Source organism: Hibiscus syriacus, unplaced genomic scaffold (genome assembly GCF_006381635.1).
Source record: "Hibiscus syriacus cultivar Baekdansim isolate YM2019G1 unplaced genomic scaffold, ASM638163v2 tig00113124_pilon, whole genome shotgun sequence".
NCBI lineage: Eukaryota > Viridiplantae > Streptophyta > Magnoliopsida > Malvales > Malvaceae > Hibiscus > Hibiscus syriacus.
In genome coordinates this window covers 510,414-531,007 of record NW_024063444.1, presented here as the reverse complement: position 1 = coordinate 531,007, position 20,594 = coordinate 510,414, and the positions used below count along the sequence as shown (strand labels likewise).

Genomic DNA, 20,594 nt, shown 5'->3' with positions numbered 1-20,594 from the left:
AAATACAAAAGGGAGTTGTTTGTACCAGACATGTTTCGACCAAGGAACAGCAGGCTGATATTTTCACAAAGAGCCTGGGGACAAATCAGCATGAACGCTTGAAGATCAAGTTGGGAATGAAAGACCTAATAACTCTTTTCCTTGTTTGATTCATACATTCATATCATGTTACAATAAGCAAACGTACACGCGTTTGAGTGCACGCTAACACACAATCAGAATTTCCAAGTTTGCGGTGGAAAATATTTGATTTGAGTAAGCCATTCGAAAATAGGTGAAAGACCTAATAAACCTAAAAGTTAGTTCAGAGGATAGAAATACTCATTCTGCTGCCCTAAAAAACAAAAATCATGAGATAGATAATTTTGTGAAAATTCACAATTTAAAAAGTATAACTAGGGTAATACAAGAAAGCCATGTGGGTAGAGGCTTACATAGATCTTTCTATCATGCCCTGCTATCAGCAACCGTGATCCATCAGAGGTAAAAACCATAGAATGTGCAGATGGAAGTTTCTGGGGAAATTGCCTTTTACTAATGGTCCATGTACTTTGGCCAGCTTGCCTACTTAGTGCAAATAGAGTGGATCTAATGTGGTCAGAATAACCAAAAAGCTCCCCTGAGTTAGACATTGCACTGCTGTTGAAAACATTTTGATGTTTCGATATAACAAATGAATTTTAAGATTTTGTAAATGATTTTCTAAGTATATTCGATATAATTATTTGAATATCAAAATATTACTCGAAGTCTTTCAAAGTTCATTTTAATCCTTACTAAAGTGTAAAATTGTGTTTTATACTTAAACTATTTTAAAACAATTTTACAAAATATTTCGAGCCTTAATCGAGCCAAAAATACTTTCTTTTTAAAGGGTTTTAAGAAAAATCAAATTGTCCAGGGGTACAGATTCCCCCCCAGGGGGTATCGATTCCCCCCCAGGGGAACAGATTCCCCCCAGGGGTACCGATTCCCCCTGTCTAACGGTCAAAAACAGATTGCACTTAGGGAACCGATTTCCCATGAGGGGGTACCGATTCCCCCACGCTCCAAGCTATTTTATTAATTGTTTCTCATCCCCAAACGGCTCCAAAACATCCCAAACGACTATATACGACTTCAAACACATTCCAAGCTATAAATACAAGGTAAGGACACTTGAAGAAGCAAGAGAACAACTATCCAAGCAATCAAACACAAGAGAAGAGTTTTTCAATCTTATTTCATCTTTCTCTTGTAAATATTTTGTTCTTGTGAGCTCAATCTTGTAAACACCTACCTTAGAGAGGTTTTCTTGTTTATATCTTTTATCCTTTTGTAAAGGGTAAAGGTTCTAGCTTAGCCCGTGTAAAAGCTAGGGAAAGGTTCTAGTTTAGCCCGGAAAAACTAGGGAGTTTGTAAGGTTACTCTTTATCCTCAAAAGAAAGAACAAATTAGTGAATTTGTTGGAAAATCCTTGGTGAGAAGCTAAGGTAGTGGACGTAGACTTTGATTGAGAAAGTTGAACCATTATAAATCGCTGTGCAATTCTCTATCTTTCAATCTCCTTACTCCCTAAACACAAAACCGCTCCGACCCTTCTTTGCAAACCGTTCCGGTTGTCGATTCGAGCTTCCGAAAATCCTAACAATTGGTATTAGAGTCTAACTCATTAATAAGGTTTAACCATCTTGAGACGATCCTAGAAGAAGCTCTACCAATTCCCTACACAACCGAGAAGATGGCTTCCACCTCCGGCTCGTTCCACATGGAAGACTCCCTACCAACCGACAAACCTCCATACTTCAATGGAGTCAACTATCATCATTGGAAGAAATTAATGAAGGTATTCATCCAATCCAATGATCTTGATATATGGGAGATAATCGAGAATGGCTACTCTTCTCCATAGAAGAAAGAGAAGAAGCGGTGTGACAAAGAACGGAAGAAAGCTTAACTTAATGCCAAGGCCATGCACATGTTGTTTTGTGCATTTGGTCCTGAAATCTATGAAGGGGTTTCTTCATGTTCAAGTGCCAAGGAGCATTGGAATAAGCTCGAGGAAATCCATGGAAACAAGAAAGAAGAACCAACAAAGGTGGTGTCTCTAATGGCTTATGAAGAGCCCGAGGTATCTTCTAACTCAAATGAATTTAATTCATATACGTTTGATGAGTTATAAGATGCTTTTAATAGGTTATATTCAGAGTTTGAGACCATGAACTCCAAATATAAGAAAATGATTTCAAAATTTAAAATTGAAAACGATTTTCTTTTGAAAACAAAAATAGATTTTAAAAGCCAAAATGAAATTTTGAAAAAGGATTTAGAGCTTTCAAAAATAAAAATTGATAGTTTTGAAAAACAAAATTTTGATTTAAAAGTTAAGCTTGAATGCTTAACAAAAGGAAAAGAAATCATTTTAAATAATTCATTTAGTTCAATAATGACAATATGCTCACATTGTCATTATCATGGTCATTTGGAAATTACTTGTCATTTGAAGAAAGGAAAACGTTTTAAAATTAGGCAAGTATGGGTTCCGAAAGGAACAATGGGCATTAAAACTAACGTCCAAGGATCCAAAGCAATTTGGATACCAAAATCTACTTAAATGTCTCTTGTAGGTGTGTGGGAGCAATGGTGATGAGAGTGATGATATTCAAGATGCTCTAGCCACACATGAAAAAGGAATAGGTAACCTCTAAGCTTAATGTTTTTAATTTTGGTTATTTGGTTGCTCATTTGATTTTAAGCATGCATGAGTTTTGTTTTTAAATGATTATGCATCATTGTTTTAATCGCATGTATGTTGAAAAGATGATTATGATGAACATTTTAAAGTTATATTAATTTTTAAGAATTTTTAGTTCATCATAATAAAATTTTGGTCAAAATTAGTTTTAATGCAATTGATTTTTCTCTAACAATTGATATCAATTTTTCAAATACTTTGATTTTACAAATTTTAAAATTTTTGACCTAAATTTGAATGTTTATGCATGTGGTTTAAATGAAACTGACATCTCTCTAACAATTTATATCAAAATTTTCAAATGCATAACATTTTTGGAAAACTTTATGCATATGCACTTAATTTTAACAATTGATATTGATATCAAATTTCAACAATTGGTATTGCATAAAGTATTTTAGTCTTGGATATATTGAATTTCATGTGCTATTAACATGTTTGTTATTCTTTGTTGAAATTCAATTTTGTTTAAGTGTCTTGTTCTTAAAGTTAAATTTTATTTGGAATACATTTATTGAGGGGGAGCTTTGATTTTTTTCAAATGATTTTTAAAATGTCAAATTTACTACTTACTCTCCAAAGTTATTTTGAACTTTAAAAGACTAGAGTCTTTTTGATTTAACAAAAAGGGGGAGAAGTGTTAAGGTGTTTTAAAGGGGAGAAGTGTTAAAGTAAGGGGGAGTAATTTCAAACTTGAATTCAAAATCTTAAAATTACTCAAATGTTTTGTTATATCAAAAAGAGGGAGATTGTTGAAAATATTTTGATGTTTCGATATAACAAATGAATTTTAAGATTTTGCAAATGATTTTCTAAGTATATTCGATATAATTATTCGAATATCAAAATATTACTCCAAGTCTTTCAAAGTTCATTTTAATCCTTACTAAAGTGTAAAATTGCGTTTTATACTTAAACTATTTTAAAACAATTTTACAAAGTATTTCGAGCCTTAATCGAGCCAAAAATACTTTCTTTTTAAAGGGTTTTAAGAAAAATCAGATTGTCCAGGGGTACAGATTCCCCCTAGGGGGAACAGATTCCCCCCAGGGGATACCGATTCCCCCCTGTCTAACGGTCAAAAACATATTGCACTTAGGGAATCGATTCCCCATGACTGGGTACTGTTTTATTAATTGTTTCTCATCCCCAAACGGCTCCAAAACATCCCCAACGACTATATACGACTTCAAACACATTCCAAGCTATAAATACAAGCTAAGGACACTTGAAGAAGCAAGAGAATAACTATCCAAGCAATCAAACACAATAGAATAGTTTTTCAATCTTATTTCATCTTTCTCTTGTAAATATTTTGTTCTTGTGAGCTCAATCTTGTAAACATCTACCTTAGAGAGGTTTTCTTGTTTACATCTTTTATCCTTTTGTAAAGGGGAAAGGTTCTAGCTTAGCCCGTGTAAAAGCTAGGGAAAAGTTCTAGTTTAGCCCGGAAAAACTAGGAAGTTTGTAAGGTTACTCTTTATCCTCAAAAGAAAGAACAAATTAGTGAATTTGTTGGAAAATCCTTGGTGAGGAGCTAAGGTAATAGACGTAGACTTTGATTGAGAAAGTTGAACCATTATAAATCGCTGTGCAATTCTCTATCTTTCAATCTCCTTACTCCCTAAACACAAAACCGTTCCGACCCCTCTTTATAAACCGTTCCGATTATCGATTCAAACTTCCGAAAATCCTAACAACTGCAAACGATTTTCCTACAAGCCTTACTCTTAACCCGAGCTACTAAATTAGTGGTCACAGGATCACCATAGGGACCAGAACCCACATCAGGAATTTGAACAGTGAGCACATCTAACCAACAAGAAGCTTGAACTAGGAGAAAAGAAGTCCGATTGAACCTTGTGCTAGTGACCAGTTGTATTGAAACTCTCTGAGGTGCAGGGCAAATATCACGTGGGGAGAACCTAGTAAAATCTTTTGCAGAGTAGGCAAACAGCTTCACATCATCACCAGCAGAGACAAGCATGGGAACTCCAAAATGAGCCCATTTACCATAACTGAAATCAAGGGGCTTCTTCTCTCTTGATCGGATTCTTTTTACTTTTTTCCTCTTGTCTTCTTGGAAGTCTTTTGCCTCATCGGATAAAGAGCCTAGAAATTAGAAGGGAAAAAAGTTTAAAATCAAGAGGTACCCAATTTATTTAACAAAATTCAAGTTCAAAATTAAATAAATAAAACAATAAATAGGCATGGGATCAAAAGCATGAACAGACCTTCAGAACTGAAGGCAACTGCCATTGTCAAGCCTCTAACATCATGGGTATGAGCCCTTACAGAACTGACAAATACCCATTTCTTCAAAATTTCAGGAGATGATTCCTTTTTATCAGACTGAAGCATCTCACTGGAAAACATATAAAGAATAACCTATAAAATGTGACAACACTGTTGGAAATAAAACACTCACACAAACAACTTTTATTGAAATTCAAACAAATATTACAAGAGTACTCTCACTCAAAAACAAGAACTACAACTCACTCTTATAAGACTTTGCTTCTTCACTCACTTAGAAGCTCTTAATTTTTCTTGATGCTTAAAACTAAAATGGGAAGGGGTATTTATACTACTCAAGAACAATCCTACACCACACAAATAAACTAATTTAAACCATTACAAATTCAACAAATATCTAACTCTCACCTAACTAAATTGATGTAAGCAATGACATCATTAATTAAATGATGTAAGCAATGACATCTTTAATTAAATGATGTAAGTAATGACATCAATTTAGTTTGGGTTTGGGTTTAGGCTCCCATAATGGATCAAGTTTATGATCCAACACCCTCCCTTAAACTTGATCTCGTGACCCCTAGTAGGTTCCTTAATCTTAAGAAGTCTTCGCTGGTCAGTGGCTTGGTAAAAATATCAGCAACTTGATCTTGTGACTTCACATATTCAACTTCCACATCTTTTCTTGCAACACACTCCCTTATATAGTGGTAGCGAATATCAATGTGCTTGCTTCGATCATGGAATACTGGATTCTTCGCTAAGGCAATGGTTGACTTGTTGTCGATACAAACCTTGGTAGGCTCTTCTTGTATCAAACCAATCTCCTTCAATAGATTTCTAAGCCAAATTGCATGACAAACACATGAGGTAGCAGCAACATATTCCGCTTCACAAGTGGACAATGTGACAATCGGTTGTTTCTTTGACATCCATGTGAATGCAATATCTCCCATGAAAAATACAAATCCAGTAGTGCTCCTTCGATTATCTATGTCTCCACCCCAATCACTGTCGCTATATCCAACAAGCTTGTAATCATTAGAAACTGAATAGAACAAGCCAAAGTCAATTGTACCTTTCAGATAGCGAAGAATTCTCTTTGTAGCTTTAAAATGGGTGGTTGTTGGGGATTCCATGTAGCGACTAACCAATCCAACTGCGTGAAGAATATCGGGTCTCGTGCAAGTTAGATAGCGTAGACTTCCTACCAAACTTTTGAAGAATGTTGGATCTACACTTTCGCCTTCTTCATGTTTGGTCATCTTGATCTCGTATTCTGCCGGTGTGCTTATTGGCTTACAGTTCTCCATCTTGAACTTCTTCAGTATCTCCTTTGCATAGCTTTCCTGTGAAATGAAAATTCCATCATTTGTTGCTTAACTTCAATGCCAAGGTAGTACGCCATGAGCCCCATGTCTGTCATCTCGAATTCTTTCATCATCACATCCTTGAATTCATTAAACATGCTTGGGTTGCTTCCAGTGAAGATCAAATCGTCCACGTAGAGGCACACGATCAAAATATCTTCATCTTTGATCTTGATATATAGAGCATGCTCGTAGGGACATTTGTTGAAACCATTCTCTTGGAAGTACTTGTCGATTCGGCTATTCCATGCCCTTGGTGCTTGTTTTAGCCCGTAAAGAGCCTTCTTCAACTTCAACACCTTGTCTTCATGCCCTTTGACTTCATAGCCTGATGGTTGCTGAATGTAAAGTTCCTCTTCAAGAACTCCATTTAGGAAGGCGGACTTTACATCCATCTGTTGTATCTTCCACTTGTTTTGAGCTGCCAAAGAAATGATTAGTCTGATAGTCTCCAATCGAGCAACAGGAGCAAATACCTCATCATAGTCAATTCCAGCCTTTTGACTATAGCCTTTAGCAACTAGCCTCGCCTTGTGCCTTTCAATCTCTCCTTTGGCATTTTGCTTTGTTTTGTACACCCATTTGACACTTATCGCCTTATGTCCCTTGGGAAGTGAGGTAAGTTCCCATGTGTCATTCTTCTCGATGGCCTTGATTTCTTCGTCCATCGCATCTCTCCATTTCTTTTCTTTTCTTGTACCGCTTCTTGAAAGCTCACTGGTTCACAATCGGCAAACAAACAAAATAATGTAAGATTATCTTGTCGTTCAGTTACCTCATAGAGATCTCTAAGGCTTCTTGTGCGTTGCACAACTCTTTCACTTTGACTCCCACTTGACGATGATGAAGGTGATGAGTCTCCTTGAGTGGTTGATGTTGGTGAAGTGGGTGGAGTTGCAAGCTCTTGTTGAGATTCATCTAGTTGTTCCCTCATTGTCTGCTCATCTTCTTCAAACTGAGGAAAGAAATTGAAGTCATCTGTATGAGAGTTAAAATCTCATTCTCCTTCTTCGTTGAAGACCACATCTCGACTAATCACAAACTTCTTATTGTCTGGATTGTACAACTTGTAGCCCTTCGAATTAGCATCATAGCCGATGAAGATAAAACTCTCGCTTTTATCATCAAGCTTCGTTCTTCTCTCGTCTGGTACGTGAACATGGGCTATACTTCCAAAGGTTCTCAAGTGGGAAATGCCAGGCTTTCTTCCACTCCATGCCTCTTGCGGTGTCTTTCCCCATACACTTCTTGTTGGAGATCGATTTGACAAGTAGACTGAACACGATACTGCTTCCGCCCAAAATTCTTTGGGTAGTTTCTTGCTTTTGAGCATGCTTCGTGCCATGTCGAGGATTGTTCTATTCTTTCTTTCTGCCACACCATTTTGCTGGGGGGATCTAGGAACTGTCATTGGTCGACGAATTCCATTTGCTTCACAGAACTCTTGAAACTCCCTGGAAGTAAATTCTCCACCTCGATCGGATCTCATGGCTTTGATCTTTCTACCGCTTTCTCTCTCCACTGCTGCTTTGAACTTCTTGAAGACTTCAAAAACTTCTGACTTCTGTTTCAAGAAATATGCCCAGGTTTTTCTTGAAAAATCATCAATGAAGAGAAGAAAATAGTTATTGTTACCGAAAGAGCTTGGCTTGATCGGTCCACACACATCGGTATGGATGAGCTCAAGTGGCTTCTTAGCTCTTGTCTCTGACTCCTTTGGAAAGCTTTTCCTGAATTGTTTCCCGACTAGACACCCTTAACAGAGCTGGTCAGGATGGTTGATGTGAGGTAGTCCTTTCACCATCTCCTTCTTAGATAATAGCTCTAGACCTCCAAAATTGAGATGCCCAAATCGAAGATGCCAAAGCCATGATGCATCTTTGTAGCAAGCTTTCATGCACTTTGCAACATCATTTTGTATGTTGATCAAGAACATTCTATTCTTTGACATCGGCACTTTAGCAATGAAGTTATTCTTATCATCTTTTATAGAAAGATTATAATTATTTATATGAATATCATAACCTTTCTCTACCAGTTGCCCTAAACTTAAAATGTTACTTTTCATATTGGGCACATAGTAGACATTTGAAATAAATTGATGTCTCCCATCTTTCAAACGGATAAGAATGTTACCTCTCCCTTTCACTGCTATTGTGGAATCATCTCCAAACGAAACATTTCCACTTACTGACTCGTCTAGCTCCACAAACATGTCTTTCCTTCCACACATGTGATTGCTTGCACCACTGTCAAGATACCAGGAATTTGCTTGGCCACCATCAGTTTCCTTTCGTGCTAGAAGAAGAGTTTCTTTGCCATCTGTCTTTTCCTCCACGTAATTGGCCTTCTCCTCAATTTTGTTGTTGGGAGCTCTACATTCTGAAGCATAATGCCCAAATTTTTGACAATTATAACATCGAATTTGAGATTTGTCATACTTTGAGTTTGGATTAATTCTTCCACGGCCTCGTGTTGAGCTTTCTCCTTTCTCATAGTTATTGTTGGAATTGTTATTGTTGTAATTCCAGCCTCGTCCACGACCTCGACTTCCACCTCGTCCATGGCCTCTACCTCTGCCTTGGCCACGTTGGTTTCTATCATTGCGTTGGCTCTCATGCATATCCTTGAGTTGCAGCTTGAGGAGTTGCTCAGTAAACTCATGCTTCTTTTTATGCTTCTCTTTGTATGCTTGCAATGATCCTTGGAGCTGTTCGATCTTCATTTCTTCCAAGTCTTTAGTTTCTTCAATCGTCATGACGATATGCTCAAATTTGGGATCCAACGAACGGAGTATCTTCTCTATTATCCTCACATCGTCTAACTTTTCACCATTTCTTTTTAATTGATTAGAAACAGCTACTACTATTGAGAAATAATCTGAAATAGACTCAGATGCTTTCATGTTTAAGGATTCGAATTCACCTCTTAATGTTTGGAGACGAACCTTCTTCACTTGCTCGGATCCTTTGTAAGAGGTTTGCAGCTTCTCCCACGCTTCCTTGCTAGAGCTTGCACTTGAAATCTTTTCAAAACCATCATCATCTAATGCTTGATAGATGAGGTAGAGAGCCTTCTTGTCTCTCTTTCTTGAATCCTTCAAAGTTGTCTTTTGATCTGGTGTAAGAGTAGCAAAAGCATCATCATCCGCAGGCTCGTTATAACCTTTCTCTATGATATCCCACACATCTTGTGATCCAAGAAGTGCCTTCATTTTGATACTCCAATTGTTGTAGTTGTTGTTGTTGAGTGTCGGAACTTGGAATGGTGCCATACCATTTGCCATATCTCTCAATATAATGAGATTTTGTAAAATCCGATTGCACGGATGAATCCGGAACGATGAAAAAAAACTTTGGAGGGACTTGGACAACTCGGTCAAGGGCTCCAACTCGGCTGACTCGGCTCAACTCGGTGAGTCAACTCGATTTTCTGACAGCAGTCTTCCGGCGGTGCGTGGCGGTGCGTCAGAACTCAGATTGAGAAAATTCTGGCAGCGTCGTATTCCTCTCGTCGAGACCTTCGATCTTTCCAACTCTCTCTGATGCCACTTTGTTGGAAATAAAACACTCACACAAACAACTTTTATTGAAACTCAAACAAATATTACAAGAGTACTCTCACTCAAAAACAAGAACTACAACTCACTCTTATAAGACTTTGCTTCTTCACTCACTTAGAAGCTCTTAATTTTTCTTGATGCTTAAAACTAAAATGGGAAGGGGTATTTATACTACTCAAGAACAATCCTACACCACACAAATAAACTAATTTAAACCATTACAAATTCAACAAATATCTAACTCTCACCTAACTAAATTGATGTAAGCAATGACATCATTAATTAAATGATGTAAGCAATGACATCTTTAATTAAATGATGTAAGTAATGACATCAATTTAGTTTGGGTTTGGGTTTAGGCTCCCATAATGGATCAAGTTTATGATCCAACAAACACAATAGACATTAGTGACAAGGAGCAAGATTAAATCTAATAATATGACGCAACTAAATTCCAAAAAGAAATTATATCTGAGAAAGAGAACTATACACCTATTATTTTTTGTCTTTGTTTTAATAAGTTACCCTCAGAAGAAAGTGAGTAGAGCACCCCCACCCCTTGCCATCCATACCTGTCCATCAGACCCAGCAGAGAACACCTTGTTCTGACTTGAAGCTGCTGCCAAGACATTTACATCACCTTTGTGGATAGAGTGTGCACTGGAGAAGAGTCCCATTACCACCATTCCAGAACTGAACAGATCCAGTGCTGTCTGCACTAACAACAGTTCCACACCTGAATTTAACAATAAAACAACCATCAAAAGGAAGCACATTAACCATTCATAATACAATGGCCATTGACATTTCACCACATATTGCAACTGAGTGCTCATTCAGTTGAGATAGTAGATCTGATATGAATGACCATATGCAAAGCTCAGGCCCACTGCCCAAACTTCCAAGAGCAACTACACTTCTGAAATTTCATGACCCAAATCAGCATTCCAGCATCTAATAAACCTGTGGGAAGGTTAGTGCAGATGTTACCACGCTAGAAAAGGTTAAATTGGATAAAATAAGAGCAACCTCTCTGTAATCTGTCTCGTGGATTTTGCAAAGACCAACTCTGAATGGAGATTTTTTTTCCTCTTTTTCTTTTACTGAAAGATGGAGATGGGAATGGAATGCATCAGCATTGGTAAATGCTTGCTCTGCTCCTTTCCGCCTTTTAAAATAAATATTTTACCACTTAAAATACTATAAGTATCCCTTTAATATATTTATGATATATATTAGACATATATGCATATTAAAATCATATATATACAAGTAAAAAAATATTTTAATATAAATGTATATTATACATACTAATGAACTATATATAGTAAATTATATCCATAACTTATAAAAAATGGGGTAAATGAGATAAAGCAGTGGCTTCCGGTTATGAATGTAACCAATATACATGGAGATAGATATTTTCAACATCCATGAAAGAAGGTGCAGAAGTGGATGAGGCGATCCCCACCTCTGCCCTGCTCAATTACCATTCCTACATAGAATTTCAGAGATATTGAAATTAATATTATAAATCAATAAAATTAAATAAATTAATAAACAAGTATTATATGGATCAAAATAACATGTATAACATCATATTCACTAGAAGAACTTACCCATCACTACTCCCTGAATATATTCTATTTGAATCATGATTCCAGGTCACACTTGGCATCCTGCAAATAGTATTACCACGAATAAGCTCCAAGTAAAAGATAAGAGCAATAAACTAAGAAGAATAGTACCTTAGGTGCAGGTATATCACCACTAACCCGGGGCAATGATTTAGGGTATCCATATCAGAAATAGTGTAAATCCTCACAACTCCATCACAAGCAATTGCTACACTGTTGGTCAAACCCCAATTGACTCTAGCACAATCTGCAAAAGGGTTTAATCACATAAATAAACAATGAATACAAGCTAACTTCTGCCGAACGCTCCTTGCACATTAGAGAGCATTAGAGAGCTAATACAACAGCAGGAAATGCATTCAAAAAATCTGTGAAACCATATATCACTCTCCTTCGATCAAAGCAATATTTAATAACTTAACCAGCGTAAAAAAAATTAAGCCTACAGTAAGGCAACTGGAAGAAAATGAGAAAAGCGGTTCTCAGAACTCAGGTATTATCCTCATTATTCAATAAATCATAAGAAACTAATCGAAATGCATTCATTGAAGTTAGGGGGTTGGATTCATCTACTACAGTCGGGTTGAGTTTAACAAACAGGTTAATAAAGAGGAGAACAGTAAAAATGGAAAAGGCAAAAAATCAACGAAATGAATGCGAAATAACCTTCTGCTTCAAGTAAAAAAGATCCCATTCCGAGACTGAGCCATCAATACTGGAGGAGAACAACCTGCCAGAAGACAGGTCTTTTGATCCAACGCGACACCACACCAGCGACGAAACTCGACAAGTAGAACCTCCATGAATGGTCTACACAATGACACCAATAAATTAAACAGAAGTAAAACTAAAAAGACAGGTCTTAGCTGGTTCGGTAAGCTTTGGGAAGCATTGGAGCTGGGGCGGCTGTGATCCTAGGAAACCAATTCCAGGGCAGATGCCAGATTGTAGTACATAAATTTTATATATATCTTGAGATTGTTGTTCATCCTAGCCGTTAGATATGATCCGATGTATCATGCTATATGAGAAATTATCATAATATTGGGTAAATAAAATTTTCTTTTATGAATTTAAGAAAATGTAAAATTTAAGTAAAATCGCTGGGTATAATGTGGTAAAAGAAAAGTGTCTATATGATGTATTATAAATTATTGTTTGAATTAAGATATTTGTTACAATATTCATAGAATTTGTTTTGATTATATGATAATTTTTTAAAAAAATATATTTTATATGATACGACATTTTGCTTAGGTTCTCTGTGTCAGTACTGCATCCTATTGTAAGGGAAAATCGTTGTACAAGCTATTAGCTTAACGAATCTTAATATTCAAATAATAAAATTATAGGTAAACTACGTCAAATATTACTCATCTTTAAATTCAGGCTCGAAAATATCACCGACGTTTTAATATTGTCAAATTTAACACGGCCATTTATATTTCATTGTAATTTTGCCACTCCGTCATTAATTTGTTAACGATACGATGACATGACATCTTTGTTCCGTGACGGCGATGACATGACTCCCTCATCAAAATGACGTCGTTTTGGCACGACCGTTTTGATGCTAAAAACTCAAAACGACGTCGTTTTGTTGATGAATAAAATATTTTCATAGAATTCAAACCGTAGACCTTTAGAATTCAAAACTAAATACCCAATCACCAAGCTAACTTAATAACTTTGTATAATCTTAACAAAACTAAACAGCCTACCATTACACACCTCAGCCTCGGTTCCGTTTCGCTGGGAAGAGGAACCGGGAAAGCCTAAACCTTGTAATACACACCATCTTCTCCAACCCCAATGAATTGCTCAAAAGTGCCTGGAACTGCCTCCCAGATTGCTACACGATGCCAGGAATACCCCAGCCTTGGAAGGTGATAGATTTCAGTCATCTTCTTCTTTCAGAATGGGAAGTGCGTGTTACGGATCCTTTCGCGGTGGCAGTAGTAGTCCCGAGAGGGTGCACCTTGGCTCCATGGTTCTTAGCAAGAGAGGAACGTACAAAGCAAAAGGGTTTCTTGGTTCTTTGAGAAGAAGGGCCTTCAAGGCTAGCAGAGAAGTTGGGGGACTGGGAATAGCTGTGTCTTCCCATCTTCTGCTGATAGAGACAGTGAATGCAGCACCGAAGAATTTAACGTTGTACAGCAACAATGAGTTTTTAATCTGTTGCATGCTGGTGTAGTAAGTTCATGCATTCGTGAATAAAATCCAACATTCCATCTTTTCTCAACCTTGCAGAAATTATTAAGACTCAAACTCTACATTGTTATACACACTCACATGCTTCGCATTTCATTCATGGATTTATCAAACAAAACCTATATTGTATATTTTTTCATCGATTATTACTTTAATCGAACCAATATGGACTAGTTAAATTCATTTCAGTTTATAATAGTTTTAAATTTGGTTTTATTTTTAAAAAACTAGAATAAATATTATATAAAAAATTGTATTTTCCGAAAGAAACCGATCGGAACATCTAACGTACAACAGACGACTAGTAGCATGGTCGATGATGGAGCAGCTTCCGGCTCCGTCTGTCCAATGGGTTGTGGGGACTTGCAGTCCCTAAGTTTGTCGATGAGTCCTGGTTCCCAATCCAGTTGCGTTCAAGTGACATTATTTATAATAGTTTTGTTAAGATTATATAGAGTTCTTAATTTAGTTTCGTGGTTGGGTATTTAATTTTGGATTCTAAAGGTCTACGGTTCGAATCTCATGAAAACTTTTTTCATCAACAAAACGACGTCGTTTTGAGCTTTTTGAGCATCAAAACGGTCGTGCCAAAACGTCGTTGTTTTGATGAGAGAGTCGTGTCATTGCCGTCACGGAACAAAGATGTCATGTCATCGTGCCCGTTAACGGATTAACAGCGGATTAACAGCGGAGTGGCAAAATTGCAGTGAAACATAAATTTCCATACTAAAAATTGGCAAAATTGAAACGTCAGAATTATTTTCGAGCCCGAACTTAAAGATGAGTGGTATTTGACGTAGTTTACCCTAAAATTATTTATGATACGTCATATACAGACAATATTTTTTCACCACAATATTCAAATGCTTTTGTCAAAATAAAAATATATATTTTGAAAACAAAGATTAATTTGAAATACATATATATATATATATATATATATTTCAATATTTTAAGTCATATATATAGTTTTCTTTAACATAATAATAAAAATTACCCCTAACGTTTAATTAAATAGTTATTTTAGATTTTATTTTTTTAGGAGCATTTTGAACCTCAACGTTTAATTTTAGGGTAAAAATGTCCATTTTTTGATGAAAATTGTTGTTAATAAATATAACAATTCGATAAGAAAAGAAAAGGAAAAAAAACAATATTTTACTAATAATTGAAGATACCAGTTTAGAATAAAAATCTGATTGCTGAAAGAATAACGAACTGGAAACAAGTTGAGGCATGTAGCTACATAATTTCCTTAAGACGTATTCTCGATCACTCCTATATTGTTTGAGATCGTTGATTGTTTGTCTCCCAAGATATAACAATTAGATGATCAGCTACAATTGCACTGCTACAGAGATCACAAACTATTTCTTACTTTCATCTATCACCGAAAACTAGAGGATAATAAAATAATTCTTTTGAATTAATTGAGTTTTTTTAATTGTGTTTAACTTAGTAGGTTTGAACGGTATTTATAGGATTTCACATTGTGAATGTTGCGTGTTGTGAGTACTATAAAATTATACGCAAATAGTGTGCAAGTATACACAATCGCTCAAATAATAAAGTGATGAGTGAGTATCGTCTCCACAGGGATTGGTGGAAATTACAAAGTTTAACCAAAGCAAAGCACTACTCTAAGTATAGTTAGTGATGATATGTACCAATGGAGAATGTCACAGCAATGAAAAGTGTGTGTGGATGGATGTGGATTGATAGTTTGATGGGGTAGAAAATGGAAATGTATTGGCAAGAGCATATTATAGTGTTGAAAATGATAGAAATGTCAAGACAATGAAAAACGTTAAAACACTAAATAAATGATAGTTTGATAATCCGCACACAACAAGCTTCCACGGGAATGAATGATAAGAATTGATTTAAGGATGCTAAAACTTATCTCTCAACCAGATTTGATTTATCTAACTGTCACTTGCTCGACAAGGTTTGCTGAAAGTTCTCCCGCTATCTCTAGTCAAAGGAACCTAATAGAATATAATGCCACGATATCTCCTCTCAGTCTCAACTATGGCAGCCTATGCTATTGACAAAAACTACCCCTCTTAGTCGTTGAAATTCGATCTTAGTCTCTCTCAAGCACTAAGGGATTAGGATATAGTATTATTATGCCAGTTCTAAGCTTAATAAAATACTACACCCCATTGCTTATGTGGATCTTACTTTTGTTTCTCTCGCATACTACAAGTATTAATGACTAAGTTTCTCTCGAACACCTAGCCTTCTTCTAAGTAAAGGTCACTCTCATGCCCCCTACAAACTTAGAAGATGAAGCATTCATAAGAAAAACAAGTAGATGCAAAGATAAGTTTAAATATACCATTAGAATAATATCAAACATCCATAAAATCAACTCCATCAAATAAGGTTAGTTTATGGTAGGGTTCAAATCATCCATGAAACAAAACATGAAATTCATTCGTTCCAACAACCCAATATCAAATGAAAAATAACAGCAAAGGGTAAGGGAGAAGAAGCCTTCGACGCACGCAGTCGGAGCTCTCCTCAACCACCACGACTCACCTTAGCTTGCTAGCTCTTCTTGGACGCCTAACTCGCCACTCCTTGGAGCTCGTTAATGGAGGAACACCACTATAGAATGGAAGAAAAGATACAGTTGAGAAGGTAAAGAAAATCTAGCTGAAGATGGTTAAATTGTCATCTTTTCTCTCTCCTATGAGGTGTATTAAATAATAAAAAATATCCAAGGGTATTAATAGGATTTAACAATCAAACTACCCATCATACCCCTAGAGTCACTCCTTGGGCGTGAGTCTTATCCTCCCAGGTGGCAGTGTCCCTAACATGTGGTTATAACCATCAGACACGTGCCTTGCCAACTGTCCTTTTATAAAATATATGTTTGTCTTTTTCTGCGCCAGAAATGCCAAGGCATTTCAATCTGCTTCAACAACGTGTGATGTAACGATATTCCTTCCCAATTCAACCTTTTGCTTGCTATTTCCTGCACAACACAAACAACCACTTTTCCCTCATTCAGCACCTTTACAAGATAAAATAGCACCACCACCACTAATGCAACTATATGCAACTACATGATCCTAAAATGAGCTTTTAAACAAATAATAAATTAAGTGAAAAACACCTTAAAAGTAGTTTTTAAGGAGTTAGCAGTGAACTATTGAACTTTTTTTTACCTAATGAAGCATTACTATGAATAAAGCAATTTCAAAAAATCACCGTTTTGATTAAAGGAACATTTTAATATTTATCATTTTAATTCCAAAACAGAATTTTTAAAAAGGTATGCTTTATTTAAGAAAAAAATATTTCAAATTTTGGTTAAGATACCTCCAAGCTCACGGAGGGCTTAACTGGTTTGGACATTCATGTTACCCACATTATGCACGTTTGCACATTTACGAACCAACAATTGGTTCCACATTTTCCTCAACATTGTTTGGATCAATTTATCATTTAAAGCTCCAAAATTATCGATTTTTTCCAACAATTGTTAGTTAACAAACGATCAATGCTTCAAAATAAAGGTCTTTACTCTTGGAGTCAAAATGCTACAAAAAAATTAAGAGCTAAAATGATTATTTAGTCAAACATTAGGAACATTTTCATCTTAAAAAATGTTCGAGGCCAAAATATTTAAAGAAATAGATATCAAAATAACTATTTAATCAAACATTTTGAGATTTTTTTTTATATTATGCTTTTTTTTCTTCTTTCTAGATACACTTATATCATCTAATCGACTAAGCCTCATTAGAAATTAGTGAAATCCCCCTGCAACGAAACAACATTAAATTACACCCACTCGATAGTGGTGAGTTCCCATTAGGATTATTAGGGTTTTATTTTCATGTCTTGCGCAATGGTTTTCACCCACAAATGACAACACCTACCGCATTAGGTATAAACGTAAACAAAGAATAAGAAAATATCTCATGTTCGAGAAGATGAGTTTACTTAACCCCAAACCCATCGCCATGAAAATGACTGTGCGGGACATTACATAATAAAGAAATGGAGACAAAGATTTAGGGTGGACAAGCAATGGCGATTGTAGGGTTGTAAAATCGGGTAATCGTTCAGTTTCAGTCGGATCCTCGTAGGTCGGTAAATCGGATACAGGTCAAGTCAGGTAAATTGACACCAAATCCAGATCGGGTTCAGTCAGGTCAAATCAATTCGGGTTATTTTCAGGTTGATTTGACACCAGATCCAGATCGGGTTCATGTCAGGTCATTTTCAGTTCGGATCGTTGCCAGTTCAGGTCCGAAGCAGTTAAAAAGCAGGTTATTCAGGTTCGGATGGACTTCAGGCGGATCTCGTTCAGATCAGGTCACATCATTGGCAGATAAAATTCAGGTCGGATCTCTATCAGATACGGGTTGAGTTCAAATCGGGTTAATTTTTATTTTTGGATTAATTATTTTCGTCTTTCACGAACGTTGAATTGCAATTTGTAATTATATATGATTTAGAGTAAATTACTAAGAATATAAATAATTATGGTTCAATTTTATGAAAAATAAAAATTTAAGAATTAAATTGAACAAATATGAAATTACAAATAAAAATTTAAATAAATTAAACAACACACATTGATGAGGGATCAAATCAAAATAATTTTAAATTGTGAGGTTGAAATTAATACAAATAAATACTAAATTATACCCATTTAAAAAGTTATGTCCAATTAAAAAATAGAATTAAGTAATAAGTATGGATCAATTTCATATGTAGATAAAATTTGGAGGACTAAATAGAACAAATATGAAATTAAAAATATAAATATAAATAAATTAAACAACACACATTGATGAGGGATCAAATCGAAATAATTTTAAATTGTGATGTTGAAATTAATACAAAAAGTACTAAATATACCCATTTAAAAAGTTATAGGCCAATTTAAAAATAGAAATAAGTAATAAGTATGGGTCAATTTCGGATGCAAATAAAATTTGAAGGACTAAATTGAACAAATATGAAATTACAAATAAAAATTTAAATATTAAACAACACAAAAGGGATCAAATCGAAATAATTTTAAATTTTGAGGTTAAAATTAATACAAAAAGTACTAAATTATACCCATTTAAAAAGTTATGGGCCAATTTAAAAATAGAAATAAGTATGTGTCAATTTCAGGTGCAAATAAAATTTGGAGGACTAAATTGAACAAATATAAAATTACAAATAAAAATTTAAATATATTAAACAACTAATATATATATATATATATATAAACTATATTATGTATAAAGTATAAACTATATACCATGTATAAATTATAATATTATATAGTTTATATATAACTATTGAACTATATATAAACTACATAGTTTATATATAAATTATATGAATTATATGTAACTATACAATTTATATTTATATACTATGTATAATTATAAAAAATATATATTGTATTGTATAAATATATAGTATTATTATATATAATTATATAATTTATATATATAGTATATATGTTTAGGGTTTAAGATTTAGGGTTATATTTATATTTATAAACTACATACTATAATTTATATTTATATACTATATTTTATATTATTTATATAAACTATAGTTTATATTATATATTATATATATGAACTATAGTTTACATATGAACTATATATAAATATATATATATACTAAGGTTGATATTATATATGAACTATAGTTTACATATAAACTATAGTTAATATTTACATATGAACTATAGTTTACATATGAACTATATATATAAACTATATAGTTTACATATGACTTATATATATATGTATACTATAGTTGATATTTATATACTATATAGTTTACATGTGACCTATAAATATATACTATAGTATATTTATACTATATATATATATATATAAAAACTATATATACTATATAGTATAATTTACATATGAACTATATAAAAACCCTAAACCCTAAAGTATATATTATATAGTTTATTAGTATATAAACTATATAATATATATAGACTATATTGTATATTTAAATTATACATTATATATAGTTCATTAGTATATATAAACTATATATTATATAGTTCATTAGTATATATAACCTATAGTATATGATATATACAAACTATATATATAGTTCATTAGTATATAAACTATATAGTATATATAAACTATATATTAATTTATTAATCTAAACATATATTAATTGAATGAATTGAAAAAAATATATAAGGATCAAATTGAACAAATTTTAAATATGAAGCTTAAATTAATAAATTATAAATTCAAAATTTGGATTGAAGTTAAATATGAAGCTTAAATTAATATATTAAATCATTAAATTTGGACTAAATTGAATACATTTAAAACTAATAGACAACATTACAATGTCAAATGAAATTAAAAAATAAGCGGGTTTTCTCCCTCGCTTAACCCACAAGGGCACCAAAATCAGCATCATTCTCCGCGTGATGATTTAACATAACCATGGCTTCCGATACGTCTGCTTCTAACATAAAAAACCATGGCCATCATCTTTAGCCATTTCCTTCAATAATCTAATTTTTCTTCCCTTTTTGCACTCCAAAACTGGTACTTCATCTCTCTTCTCTTTCCCTTGATTGATTTCTATGTTTGTTTAGATCTTTTGGCTTCTTTTAGCTATAGAAAAGGTGTTGACTTTGTTCACTTTACGTAACTTATTTGGTTGATTGCGAATCAGTGGAAAGTTTGTTCTTTTTATTTTGATGTTCTGATCTGATATGGGTTTCTTTTGATGCTTAGATTTCTGGGTTTTGCATGAAAATTTCTGACTTTGTTTAATCGCTGGTTTGCTCAAAATAGTTGTGGAATGAG

At 34.2% G+C, this 20,594-nt stretch overlaps 1 protein-coding gene across 1 annotated transcript; it reads right to left on the bottom strand.

Annotated features, from left to right (window-relative positions):
* Positions 1–380: 380 nt before the first annotated feature.
* Positions 381–13,463, bottom strand: LOC120185693 (WD repeat-containing protein PCN-like). The gene is made up of 10 exons (XM_039189850.1): positions 13,341–13,463; positions 12,226–12,369; positions 12,006–12,015; positions 11,698–11,806; positions 11,542–11,601; positions 10,735–10,841; positions 10,495–10,658; positions 4,969–5,122; positions 4,435–4,846; positions 381–636 (listed from the first exon to the last, which is right to left on the bottom strand). The coding sequence occupies exons 1-10, from the start codon at positions 13,461–13,463 to the stop codon at positions 396–398; spliced, it is 1,524 nt and encodes a 507-aa protein (XP_039045781.1). The 3' UTR covers positions 381–395.
* Between the last annotated feature and the right edge of the window lie 7,131 nt (positions 13,464–20,594).

Bases quoted from the DNA above. Each gene is read 5' to 3' on its own strand.
- LOC120185693 (XM_039189850.1), bottom strand. From the start codon at position 13,463: ATGACTGAAATCTATCACCTTCCAAGGCTGGGGTATTCCTGGCATCGT. The intron at 11,602-11,697 runs GTTAGTGGTGAT...TACTATTTGCAG, and splicing joins ACCCTAAATCATTGCCCCGG to GATGCCAAGTGTGACCTGGA. The intron at 10,659-10,734 runs GTGAAATGTCAA...TGTTAAATTCAG, and splicing joins GCACTCAGTTGCAATATGTG to GTGTGGAACTGTTGTTAGTG.